Consider the following 13,536-nt stretch of genomic DNA (forward strand, 5'->3'; position numbering starts at 1 on the left):
TCGTTTTGTGTTCTTATAATCTTTCGTTCTTGCATGTGCCAGTCTGCTCTACGTATTCTTTCCCACAAGTCACTGGCAATGAATACACCAGGCCTTCGGTGCATTCCACAAAGGAGCTTTAATGCTTTATCGGGCACCTATTTTTCACCGGATTATCATTCACATATCTGCAAAGGCTTTTAAGTTTGTTAAAGGCAGTGAACAACACATTCACGCTAGCTTTCAGGCTGATTTTTTTAGGCGATGAGAATGCAAAACGAATTTTAAGCAGGCATGCAGAAATTCAGGGATTCATTGCTGAGACTGCTGCGCCTCAATAACCTGTGCTCCTGAACTCAGCAGATGCAAAGCACTTGCGAAACACAAGGAGCAGCTTGTCCACGCAATCCTCGAGGCAGCTTCGATAGCGAGGCTTCTCCGCCATTGTATCAGCCCGCCATCCGTCGCGTTAGCAAAGAAGGAACTTCACATGTTAAACATTGATTCACCTCCATGATTACAAAACTTCTTTTGTCATTTTAGATTGCATGAGCGATATAGGTGTGACGCATGTAGTTGTACAGATGATATAAGAAGCCGTGTTTCTTGGAAATAAACTGAGTTGTAAGGCAGAGCCTGTTTCCTGTCTTGTCCCGTCGTTCGGCGCTGTTCCATCACAAATTAATAACCGATATGCCCAAGCTGCTGTCCTGGCAAATCTCCAGTCACAACAGTAAACGAAATTAGCTTTTTAATGTTTGGCTGTGTCAAACAAGCCGGAGGAATCAAAATTTTATGGATTATAATTTTTTTCTTGTGATTAGCTTCTTGTTTACGTAACAAGAAAAATTTCAACAACGGACACACATTTGTCGTGGAGAAACTGTGTGCGGCAGTCCTGAATGTGGGCGGAGCAGCTGGTTTATTTCTTCTGCCTTCTTTTTCGGTGGTCCTGTGAAAAACGTGACAGGGAGGTTCTATTGTAACTGTCAACGTTGGCTAGCAAATTGCTGGCAATGCAGGGAATGCTACTCGTCAAAGGGACATTACTGCGAGCGGCGAACACACAGTCGCGAGACAGACTGCTCTGGCTATACTTAGACAATATAAAACATAAATTCATGCTAGGACCGCGAGTTTTACCCTCGCTATTATCACAAATAGGGCAATGTTTTAGAGCGTTATCTCTAATACTTCCATTACTCAAGGTCGCGTAAGTATGAAACACAAGGCTATACAAGTGGATCCAGTGGGTGGCATCATTGGTACACAGGTTGTTGACCAACTAATTAGCTTAGAATGTGCAGAGTGGTATCAAGCGATTCAGCGCATTACGAAGCATAAGATTACTAGTGGAACCAAAACGTAGAATATTATATCGATTCGCATCGACGACCTTTGCTTCCCCAAACCGTGACTTATTGAACCTTCAAACGCCCTTTATGACGAAACTTATGACGTAGGACATTCGAAGTGGTGTCAAACGATTTGTCTTCTTGCGCTGTATACGTTGGCATCACAAAAATAGATATCGAGATACAACGAAAAATTTGTGCCGGATGCAGCGAAGATGACTAATGACGCAATATTCGTTCGGTATTGCTAACGCTCGATACTCATACGCTGCCTCAGCGTTTAGATCTTTTTTACGCTCGTCACCGAAAGTAGGCTGTTCCTTTAAGCGTCGAGCGGACACCGCCATGCTTGTGACTCGCGTTGCGTAACGGCCTTGCGTTTGACACTATACAGCGCTCCAACGGCTGTACCTTATCGAGAGGGTGGGGCCAGTAAAGAGCGGGAGAGCGCAGGGGAGGAAAGATAGGCAGAAAGGAAATTCACGAGACGGTAATAAACCGCCCGTGTATGTCTGTCGGATATCGTTCAGAAAGCGCAAGTGGCAACAGGGCCGACGCTTTTCGCTAGAAAGCGCTGCATGTCGTCCACCGGGTTGCATCGGTAGCACAAAGTCCTTACCTGCGGAGTGCAACCTTGTTTAAAGACCTTTACTTAGATATCGGCCGTGTACGCATATCGTGAATAGGCATATGCGAAGCTTATCAGATGGTAATGAAGATTGTGCACTGCTAGAACAGGGAACTGACATCAAAAGCAGCTGGCTCTAAATATAGAGGTATGTAAGATCTCAAATATGATAAGCGTGTATGTTGTTCCGTGCTCCGGGTTGCTGATAGTTCAGGCAGCGTAATTTAGAAGGTTTTCTGCTAGCACTTAGCGTCTTTGCTTCACCGTGTGTTCGTGCTCCTTGTTGGTACGTCACTTCCTGAGGTTAATTCTTAAAGTGGTTCAACACATCCGCAGGGTACCATGAAGTAAATTACCCTGAGTAAATAGCACGCCGAGTCACATTAGCATCGTGAACCTGGTGCAGATTTTTGCTTTCCTCGCAATCAAGAGACATTATTGCGATAAGACGCCATGGAATTGAGTCGTTGAGCTCGAACAACAACATGCACATTGTTGTGTCATGTTATGTATCGGTGATTTGATAAGGTGGTAGCTTATTCCATCATTCCAGAACAATACGACCGGTATAATCTCTATGATTCGTCGTTAGACACCTACCTCGGCGTCGTCCCATGGTTTTATCTCCCGAAGCAGGTTCGAACCGGTATAGTATGCAACAGGCAGGATCGGCCCATTTCTAGATACGTCACATCCTTGTCAGCTCGTCTAGGCGAAACTGCCTTGTTCTGCAGGCTTGTGCTCAAGTGGTTTAGTTGTTTTTCAACATGATCGATAACGGCCCAGGGATGTAGAGCGAGCCTGCACCTGAACGCTAAGGCGCTGGAAAAACGTGACAAATGCAGAACGTGTATTTGCATAAACCGACAGGCTTATCTGCTCCAAGCCCAACGTAGGGAGGTTGTAAATATGGGACAATGTCCTTAAGTAGCGAGCAAAAGAACAGTTCTAGAACGTGTAAATTTGGCTGAACTTTAGGTGCGTGCTTATTTGAAAGCTGAATGCGCTGAATACTTTCCGGTGAAAAGTATCTCAGTTGGATTTGATTTGAGGTATAAGCCACACAGAGACGGGCATGATAATAGTCGCTTGAAACACTGTACTCAGCGTGAACCGAGGGATATTTCTTTAAATGGTTTGGAATGTCCAAACTGCAGACAACAGTGGTTGAAAGACAGAGTTCTTCAGTCAATATGGTAACTTGAATTCCCTTACGTAATGCGATCATCCCAACCGAACGCTGCCTACCATTTCCAAAAAATACGAGGTTCTGATAATTCACTTTCGCTTATCCCGTTGGTCCATTTGAGTCTCCGACAAGGCTGGAGCCGCGCCTGAAGGAAGTGTTTCCGGTTTTCGGGAACCCTAGACTCCAGCCTTGTTCCCCACAGCTACACGTTGAGCTTGGTCGCGTGTCCTGGTGTGATGCAATATCGCCTATGGATTCAATAGTGAGGGGGGAATCCCTGTACCGTTCTCGTGCGAGTACTTTCCCACCGGTCGTCAGCTAACTATGGTACAGATCATAGCGATAGCCTATTGTGTCTTCGCTGTACAAGAAAGGGCGCGTCCCTTATCAGAGCCTGCGAAAAAGGGCCGCTGGTGTGGAAGAGAAAGAACGAGTATAGGGAGGAGGCGAGTAGACAACGAGGAGCGAACAAAGGGGGTGATAAGACACCCTCGTCGGCAGCGAGAGCCCGTGTGTATGTGCATGTGCGTTTTGCCGTCCGTCACTCACTCGGCACAGCAGGTAATGCGCCGACGAGTACGGCATGCCGCGCACACGCTGACACGACTCCACGTTCGGCTACGCTCGGCGACCCCCACGGCGGGACTACTTCACCGCTCGTCGAAGAACCGCTGCCACCACAGCAGCAGCCGACGCCACCGGTGCAGTTGCCGCCGCGCAAGTCCCTCAAGTGGTTCGGGAACATCCCGGCTCGGGACTCCATTCGCTGTGAGCCTGCTCCTTTGGGACTCGGGGAGCTTTCGCGCAGCACTGTGAGTACGGCTTGCTTTGTCGGTGCCCGAATAGGCGTAGGCTGTCGCCGTCAGAACCGTCATTTTCGTATTTCCCTGAAGTCTTGGTCGCCGGCTTTGACGGGAAGTTTACGTTGTCAGGGACCATCCGCTCAAGAAAGAGGAAAAATTGGGCTGCCGGGATCGCAGGCAGAGGATTTTCGAATCGCAGCCGGAAGTTATTTGAATTATTGATCGCCAACCTAATTCTGCCGTTAGCTCTTTTAGGAAAAGATGGTCGGCTCTTCTCGAAAGCGTGGCTGGTGAATGACACGGACGAATGACGATCGTTCGACAATACTAACTGGAAATTTTCGATTTATTCCCAACTCATTATAACTCACTTTCTTACCGTGTACGAATGCTTATTCAAAACGGCATTCTTGTCTTGTGACTGCCATAATAATTATGCAACTATTGACGACTTGCCCCCACAACTTCGGTAGCCGGAGCTCCAAAAGGACGCTGCGGTTACTGCATTATGACATCAGGTGTACTTGCCGACTGTCAAGGCCGCAGCTTAGGCAGCGAGTAAGGCCTCAGATAACGGGCCAAGGGCCTCTTAAGGACTCTCGTAAACGTGTTCCCGTCTATTTAACCCCCCTTTGAGGATTCCCGGGCTCCTGGATTCTTATGCTTGCGTGCCGAGATACCTCGGCCCCAGTCGAAACCTTGATGAGGAAATATTTCTAATCCCTCAAGGAGAGCATGCTCAAGGAGCTCAAGGGCTAACGTGTTTGGCCTACATGGGGTTGAGTTAAAAACTGAACTTTCCAGGCATTTCACCTCGTAAAAGTTTATCGCCAGGCTAGGAGAAAGCTTTAAAAGGAAACAGTGGGTCAATAGAAAGGATATTTCTGTATTAAAGTTAACTTCAAGTCCGACTGCCGTAGCCTCGTTCGGTTTCGCCTCGACAGCGCGTAACTGCCGTCGGCACCCACACTATTATTCGTTCACAGACGCTGAGCTTCAAGTTGCTGATACAGCGTTATAGAGCTTTCGATTACGAACAGGCCGTTCAGGTATTCCCCACTTCACATCCATCCAAGAACGCGTTTCTTTCTTAGGTAAACTCAAGCGACTACGCGCTTTCTCTCCGTATGACGTTTTGTTGCACTTCGTATAGCCGAAGCCAAGAACAAAAAGGAAATCGCGCTCACCCTTGCGCAATATTTTGCGCTGACTGCAGAACTGATTCCGGCCGAAGAAGCCAGGACCGACGGCGCACAAGCCGAGCCGGCATAGGCTACGCCGCGCAGCACCATGTCCCGGCAGGCGAACGGCAAGACGACCACCTTCAGCCAGGCCCCACCGGTGCCCATGGCGGCCCTGATCGCCAGTCGGAGGGGCTCCGACTTCCGGCCGCACAGCTCGAGCTGCTCGGGTCGCCTGGGCGAAGCGGAACGGGCCCGCAAGATCGCGGCTCGCACTAAGAGGTCCGGAAGCCTATCGGCCATCGGACAGGCAAGTGTAGAAACTTTTTTCTTATGCTAAAGCAGTCATTGGCAACTTAGTGCTCTAAGATGCCCGTGACTTGTACCGAGGGTGCAGACCTTTCTTCTTTTTATTAGAAAAGGGCAGCCGGTCAGTGCCGCGGTAAACTGTCGGAGCTTCCAACGCATTTCGCGTTAGAGACGGGAAACCAACAAAGTTTAGAGTAACAGGAAGCTTGTGGGGGATAATACCCATGGGGCCACCCTTAAAAAAAAGGGATTATAGACAGTCTTTAGACTTCTTATAGACTCTATTGTCTTCCTATAGATATTTATTTTTGTCTATTCATAGTCTACAGACTGTATACACGAAAGTCTACCAAAAGTGTATGGCGGTAAATCTATAAATTGTCTATAGACTGCCTATAGCATCTGTATTGCCTAGAGACTGTTCTCTAGGATTTGTCTATACTCTATAGACTTCACAGACAGAAGTCTATAGACTTTTGGATGGTACAGCAGGAACAACAAAACGTACCCACCCAGAAGTATGAACCAACTAGCTCAGTTTTCAACTCTTTTAAAGTCTATAGACTGTCTAAAAAATTTCTGTAAGTGAACAGCCCCGGAATTCAGCAAAATCGTAACGCGGGACTTTATTTTTCCAATTATTTTGGATAATTATTATTGCTTATATTGAACTCAAACAGAAGAAAGACCAGTACTTCACGTGGGAGCCAAACTCGCAGCTTTCCCAAGCCGTTTGCTTCACCTTACCAGTGGGGACGCAGTGGTGATGCCTGTACTCCATCTCACTGGTGAACTTATGCCTCTCCACGCATAACTTATAAAAGTCGAGAGGGTTAGACCACGGACACGTCTCACTACGGAAGCGAATGCGGAAGGCGCTCTGCGAACACTGGTGTCACGTCAGAAGTGGTAAAAATAATTAATGGCTGGCTTGATTGGGTAGATTTTTGTGCCGTCTACGAAGGAGAGGGCGGTATGTAACAAAACACAGTCTCATTCTCTTTTCTAGAAAGTATTCCAACTTAGAGAGGGGAGGGAGTTTAATCAGACATTCAAAACACTCTTCTTTATGACGAAACCGACAGTGGGGGTTGGAGTGGACTTGTTCGCAGAACAGGAGGCCGGTGGCGATAACTTGTGCACGATTAAAAAGACATAAGCATAGCCAAAAGAAACGATCACTGAGTGCACTGCTGTGAAAAGTTACCTCTTTAGCTAGTGCTCTGCCTGGAACGGATTACGAGGAGAGGTCTGAAAATTCGTATAGACTTTGGTGGATAAAATAAAGAAAGAGAAATTTGATTCGCACTAAATGAGAGTCTGTTTACTCAACATTGCTCGATATATTCGTCGCTAAAGTCAATTCGTTGCTTTGCGTGATACTTTTATTTTTCAAAATATGTTTTTTATCGCTCTTTTCAAACTTTTGCAATTCCCTGATCACGGCGGCAGTGGTCTTAATACTGGTATTATAAAGTTCTCCACGGAGTGGGAGGCTTGCCAATGTCTCAAGGAGCAAGATCTGGGGAATAATTGGTGGCTTGAGATATTTGTTGTCAGAGGAACCATTTTGGATCCATGTTGGTTGCAAATGGATTCATTTTGGATGCTTGGAGTTCCTCAGTTTGTTTCTCATGTCGAATGCTTAAGTCTGACTTTTTTTTTTGCGGCAAGGAAAGTATCCACAAGCCTCTTCGTGGTTGTATGCTGTTATTCTGACGTGCATTACTCAAAGACAGCAACATTTGACTCACTAGTTGATGATCGAGGGCGTCCATTGCGTTCCTCATTTGCATTGCCAGAATACGCGCTATAGGACCGCTGAAATCACTCTAAAACTACGGTCGTAGATGGATGTTCATTCCCAAGAAGCTGTTAAAGCTCTACAAGTTATTGGTAGGTCTGAGACCACAGCAAAAAGGTACAGCGTGATGGTTCATTTTTGTTCCTTCGAGAACTTCACGGTTGTCGTCGCACCAGCTGCCCTTTTGTTTGCATTTTTAGTTAGCATGCTTATCTGGAAAAGCGTCGTGAAGCAGTTATGACTCCAGAACGACATGCAAACATCACCCTAAATCTTGACAAGACAAGGAACTCGTGCAGCAAAACGCACTGCCAAAGTCATCTGTATTTCGTTCCTCACATCGTAGAAATTTACTCTACGAGAACGGCAATTTGGGCAAGTTGCTGGTAAATCATTCTAGCGGAAAGAACACAGAGTAGACGACATAGATTTTTGTCGTCTACTTCGTGTTCTTTTGTCTTGGTTCTTCGTGTGCTGTTTATTCACTAGAATGGAGAACTTTACCTGCTGAGACTATACTTTCCTGCCTCATGTTCACCGTCATCGACTTGGTTCACAAGAAAGATAAGAAAGTGATATCTTTTCAAGTGGCAATAAATGGAAGCTATGCGTTGCGCTGTGACGCTGCTCCGTTAGAATTGTAACTTCACACTTTTTGATTGTAAGCCCGGAGTTCCTTACGTGAGCGCTATTTTTTTTTTTCAAACCCGCGCCCGATGCATTTGGAAAAGCTGTCGACCAATATTTGTTCTTTCTTCTTAAACAGCCGCCGCGGTGGCTCATTGGTTATGAAGTGAGACTTTCTGACGGGCTAGCTGGCGCACAATCTTTTAGAAATGCTGTGCGCTAAATTCACATTCACATGAAAAATGACAGACGACACGACAGAAGCACAACTGTCCTGTCATCTCTCATTTTCCCGTGAATGTCAATTTAGCGTAAAACATTTCTAAAAGCGGTTACGGCGTTCGGCTGCTGACCCGACAGACGTGGATTCGATCCCGGTCACGGCGGTTGTATTTCGATGAAGGTTGAATGTTAGAGACCTGTGTACTGTACGATGTCGATGCAGGTTAAATAACCCGAGGTGGTCGAAATTATCCGGAGCCCTCCAAAACGACGTCCCTCATAGCCTGAGTCGCTTTTGGATGTCAAACCTCTTAAAACCTAAAGCCCAATCTTCGTAAACGAAAGAAGGAAACCGAAAATGAAAAAGTGAAAACACAAATCCATGGCATAGGTAGCCAGTTCTTTGAAGGAAAAACAAGAAAATAATTCAAAGTGGGCAACTTTCGTTAATTTGGCAGAAAGTGAGCTCGTGCCTTTTGAGTTTCTTGTTTTCTTGCCTTACCGGTTTCTGCCAAGCTCCGCAACTCATCATGCCACAGCACGATAGGGGGTGGAGGGAGGGAGGGGCCTCTCAAGAAGATCTTATGAAGGCTAAACTCTTAGTTTGATTGTATCGTTGAAAAAAGAAGAGCCTTGTTTTGGCACCATGAGTATTGCACATGCTGAAAGCGAGGCTAGCGAAGTAGCATTTGGCCGCTTGCTTCCTTTTTCTTTAAAGCGCAATGCCAGAACAATAGTGCGTTGAGCAGAGCTAGGGAAACATGTCGCCTGTCAGACGTATCACTTGCAAGGTCGGAGGTAATAGGTGGGACGATTCACAGCTCTTCGAAACGCTTGCAAGACCTTGAATTCGCGAGTCATATAATTCTTCTCTTCTGCGCAAGCGAGCGAATGAAGCACGAAGTAACTTGCGGCTGCTTTATTAATTCATTCCTCAAAGTACATTTTATGTTGCATTCTGACTAGAGTGTGCGCATTCACCTTCGCATCAAGTGTTGTTTGACCACGTTAGGCTACCCTCCGTGCTTGATGCCGATTTCTTAGCTTACAAAACCGCGCGTTATTAAAATTTTTCATGCAAACTAACTAAAAATGCCCTCCACGTGTGTCCCCTTTCGATGGGAGAGAAGTTGTGCACACAACCCTGAGTTTGAAATCAAATCGAATGCTGTCAATAAGGGGAGTTTACGCAACCATGTCGAGCACCTTTCGCAGTATAGCAAAGCCCTCCTGCCGCCAATAAAAAAAAGGATCTGAATAAAATTTCGTTGAAACTTCGTAGAGAGAGTGATTTAACCACCCTTCAGCACAGGGAGACCATAAATAGCACGAAGGCCTTGTTCTCAATGTAGCCTTTTCCGTAGTAATGACTAATATAGAAGGTATGCTCATCTGTATTTGTCGCGCTGAGGACAGGGGTGCTTGACCTCAGTAATGAGGTAATGCACCCACTCCGCAATGAGCTGTTTGATTTGTTTTATTTGTGTAAACAGGGGACATTCAGATTAAATTTATCATGTAGCTTTCTAGATTTAAGGTCAAAAGAAAATGTAACCTCCTGTTGCAGTGTTCCTACGTACATGTGCATTTTATTGCTCATACAAATTGTTTTTTTTTTTTTAGTTCTAAGCGGAATGACGGGATTAATAGCTGCAAAGACAGCTGACACTCGCAGTCCTTACTTTATTCAGTGTTCATGATACCTTCCCGGCGAGAGGCAATAAAAAAAAAACGCGGAAAGGTGACTCAAGTTCAACTTATCAGAACACAATGTTATCATATTGCATATAAAGCAGCTGATGGCTGATGTTGGCTGACGCGTGTCCGAAAATGTGGTTTGATTGGAATGAACTATCGAAGTGAAAAAAACAGGGTCTTGACCTGGACTCGCTTGACATGATTTCGTGTGAATAATGCTGAATTCTGACTGAGGTGCGTATATGTTGGGCTGTGGTGAAGAGCGGGGATTTTGGAGCAGAGTCTATAGAATAAATTCGACCGGGAGATTCATGGCGATATGAAGGAGATGGTAGGTTTTAAAAGACTTCAGCTTGGATCATGCTTACTTTTTGACTGCAGAAATGGAGAACAACACGAGCAGAGGTACTTTGGATAAGCTTCAGTGCTACTATTGCATCGGTCTCACATTGATGAAGCGTTTTCAAGCCCGCAACTAATTAGTGTATTTTACAAGGGCAGTTTTAATGAAAGATTGATCGGATACAATGGAAGTCCCTCTAGTGAATGGTTCCTAGATCAACACTGTATTTCCTTCTACAACCGTAAAAAGCAGTTTAACTTATGCCCAGCTTGCTATCATCACTTCTGGCAAAAGAAAATTGGCTGAGCTGTTCATGCGTTCTTTTTTCGATTATTCATCTGGCAACTTCTATGCGATAACTGCGTCGTTCTGGATGCCTGAACATAAAAATTATTCCGATTACACTGGACACTTGTAGCGATCATGTCCGTAGAGTACCCGGTAATGTTATACAGCAGTCAGTACTTATGAGAACTAGTCCTTGCAGGCACAAATAAATATGCAGGTACGCCCAGCTGTTACAGCCGCATCCACGCCTGTCTTGGCTGCTTAGCTACGGTGTGTTCCTGCGCCACCTAATCAGTTGTGATATAGCATATACAAAAACAGTACCACCAAATTCCAGCCAGGCAGCGCTAGAGGGAAGCTAGAACGGCATATAATGCCGCCGTCTCATTTTTCCGCTACTCAAAGGGATTTAAAGGCAAGGAACTGAAATTTAAAATACATATTAAAGCGATAGCGTCAAGGCTCCCGTTCGGCAGAAAATCCGCCATCGCCGTCGGCGTTGTGAGCGCAAAATGCCCGGAGGACACCCTAACTGAGGCAGCTAGGTCACGTGACCTTGTGACGTCATCACAACCTGCCCACCGGATTGTGAGCAAACTGAACGCGGTTGTAGGTGGCAGTTAAATTTTTGATTGGTCGCTAGAGGTTCCTTTGGAAGAGCAGCCTGGGTCGCACAATCCCCAGCGGTGGCAGCAGCTGCCATTGCAGGGCAGTTCCGCATCGTTTACCCGCTGCACCAGGGCGCCAGGAGTGGTATGAGTGCTTTTAAGGATCTAGGAATGTAAAGTTGAGAATGACCATTCCCGCATGCATTGGCATTAACGCATAACGCTATACGCGTCATACCCTGAAGGCGGAGCTAAAGTGTCCCCTCAAAAGAAACAAACATATATTGTTTCTTTATATACGCATTTATTTGAAGCATAAAACTCAATTTAGAATATCTGAAATTAACGCTGCAAGAGACCAGCGAGGAAAGCTGAGCCTATATACAATTGATTGATTGATTGATTGATTGATTGATTGATTGATTGATTGATTGGTTGGTTGGTTGGTTGGTTGGTTGGTTGATTGATTGATTGATTGATTGATTGATTGATTGATTGATTGATTGATTGATTGATTGATTGATTGCGGGCATCAAAGATTTGACTTTTCTGGACAAGCATCGGAGTGCGTCCAACTAGTCAACCCATAGGTTTACTCTCCTGGGGAACGCCCAAAAACCACTAAAAACCCAAAACTGTGCACACACAAGATGTGGGTGAGCGTCAATATAAAGCGTTCGTGATACATCTTACAAACGTCCTTGCCGGTGAGAATCATGTGCATTAGCCTTGGCTTTTGAGGTCACGGCTTTACCTCCGAGGATCCGGCCTATGCGGACAGCAAATGCGGCGAAGTGGCTCGAGGGTACAAGAGCCGCGTGTTTCAGGAGGGTGGCTTGTAGAGCCACCTGTCTGTGCCTCCCGGAAGCTGTGATGAATTCTTTGCTGTGGTAATCGGATAGGTAGCAGTCGTCAACGGCAGAGGGTGTCAGAAGTGCTTCCATGACTTCCCATTCCGCGACAACGTTACCGGGGACGCCATTGTTTCATAGAGCCAAGGTAATACACAAATCCTGTGTCCAGTTTTGTAAGAGTAATCGCGCTATGCCGCACATAGCGTGCCATTGTGCTGAGAGTGTATGTGGCTGCACTGGCGTGAAATGTATGTTTTCTTGGGAGCCCGTGTGTATGTAGGGATAGTGGCAACTTGACTACCACGCCGTGAAAGTTGTAGGCGAACTTAGCGGCTTGAAGTTCAGACAAGTAGATGCGTTGCGACAAAGGGGCAAGTTTAGCAATCCTATTATCGAGGTGTTATTGCGCTGTGTGAGCATTTTTTTTTTTTTTGCAGAAAACGTATCCATTATGCTCAAACAAAAGTTAGGGCTATTACTTTGGGCATCGGTAAAGTTGGTCGAAGTTCCAAGGTCAGGACACTGAGTTCTATTGTTTGAAAGGAGGGGGGACCCTGTAGTGTTTACTATACCAATAAGTGCAAGTGCAAGTGAACATATTACTCATCACGTGATACATCCCACCAATGTAACGGCCCCACGACAAACAATATTTGTAAATAAAAAAAATCAGGAAATTAGGCCCTTAGGTCCCGAATTAACGTTGTTTTGTGGTGATACTTAGCGTGGCCAAGAGTGTGCCAAATGCGCCTAACAGATGTTCGATTTTCATCAAAAGGAAACCGCCTGTTCGACTGTCATCAGTCCCGCAAGTGATCAGTACACCGAGTTCGAAAGAGATCAATCCTAACGTAACCAACATTTAATCTTGAAAGAAATAGGCAATGCATGACTTTGTGTCACATATACAAACATCGCTTACATAAAGAATATTTTCATATTATCGGGGGAGCGGACTGTCTTTGTGCGCGTCATTTTGTACTTAGCTTTATTCAGCAATTCTCAATAACAAACGCTGAGTTCATGCGCGCAAACCTGCATCGGCTCTAAGTACGGAAGCACAGGTATTTACTGAGTACAGCTCATAGGTGACCACAATTTCTTTACCATGCCGTTTGTTTCTTCTCGTCCATTAAACTCTGCTCGCCCCTTGACAGAAATGGAACACGTGCTGGCATAAGCTTGATGTAAGCTCTGATTTCGATGTAGCCCTTCGGCAAACTCGCTTCTTTTTCATCCGTTTAATGAACACAGTTCTGTCGACCGCATTTCTCTGTACAATGAACCCTTTTTTTTGCCGCATTTCTGTGGAGGCAATAAGAGAATAGGTTCCTGTACTTAGATTGAGCCCTCCACTACGACCTAATACTTTATGACCCACATTGTTGTTTCTGCAGGCAAAAATCTCTTAATCAACCACAAATCCGCGTGCGCTCTAGAGGCTTAATCGGTTCTGCTCGTAACGATGCTATACACCCTTTGTCAATAGCCTTCACGCTACTTGCCATGTAGCCGTGCAATGGGGCATTCATGGTACACTGAGGCTGTAAATCTCTCCTCCTAGCATTTTAAATCGTTTCGACTTTAGGGGTACCGCTCAGATGCAAACAATGCAGTCTGAACAGTTTCGGCCAGAACTGTGCGTCAT

At 45.7% G+C, this 13,536-nt stretch overlaps 1 protein-coding gene and 1 pseudogene across 4 annotated transcripts in view; one reads left to right on the forward strand and one right to left on the reverse strand.

Moving 5' to 3' along the window:
- The window catches only part of LOC149372364 (transient-receptor-potential-like protein), a 58,213-nt pseudogene extending 52,881 nt beyond the window's left edge, over nt 1-5,332 (reverse strand). Inside the window, exon 1 of the transcript XR_016286993.1 lies at nt 5,142-5,332. The product of XR_016286993.1 is annotated as a transient-receptor-potential-like protein (transcript). The remainder of the gene's footprint in view (nt 1-5,141) is intronic.
- The window catches only part of LOC149372365 (proton channel OtopLc-like), a 41,942-nt gene continuing 32,042 nt past the window's right edge, over nt 3,637-13,536 (forward strand). For 2 of the 3 annotated variants that reach the window (XM_089566826.1, XM_089566828.1), the window contains exons 1-2: nt 3,637-3,963; nt 5,171-5,445. In XM_089566826.1, the coding sequence (XP_089422952.1) occupies nt 5,245-5,445 (201 nt within the window). In that variant the 5' untranslated portion in view covers nt 3,637-3,963; nt 5,171-5,244. The remainder of the gene's footprint in view (nt 3,964-5,170; nt 5,446-13,536) is intronic. The other variant, XM_089566827.1, reaches the window with a different exon arrangement.

Source organism: Amblyomma mixtum, chromosome 1 (assembly GCF_055824585.1).
Source record: "Amblyomma mixtum isolate Tamu chromosome 1, ASM5582458v1, whole genome shotgun sequence".
In the NCBI taxonomy this organism is placed as follows: domain Eukaryota; kingdom Metazoa; phylum Arthropoda; class Arachnida; order Ixodida; family Ixodidae; genus Amblyomma; species Amblyomma mixtum.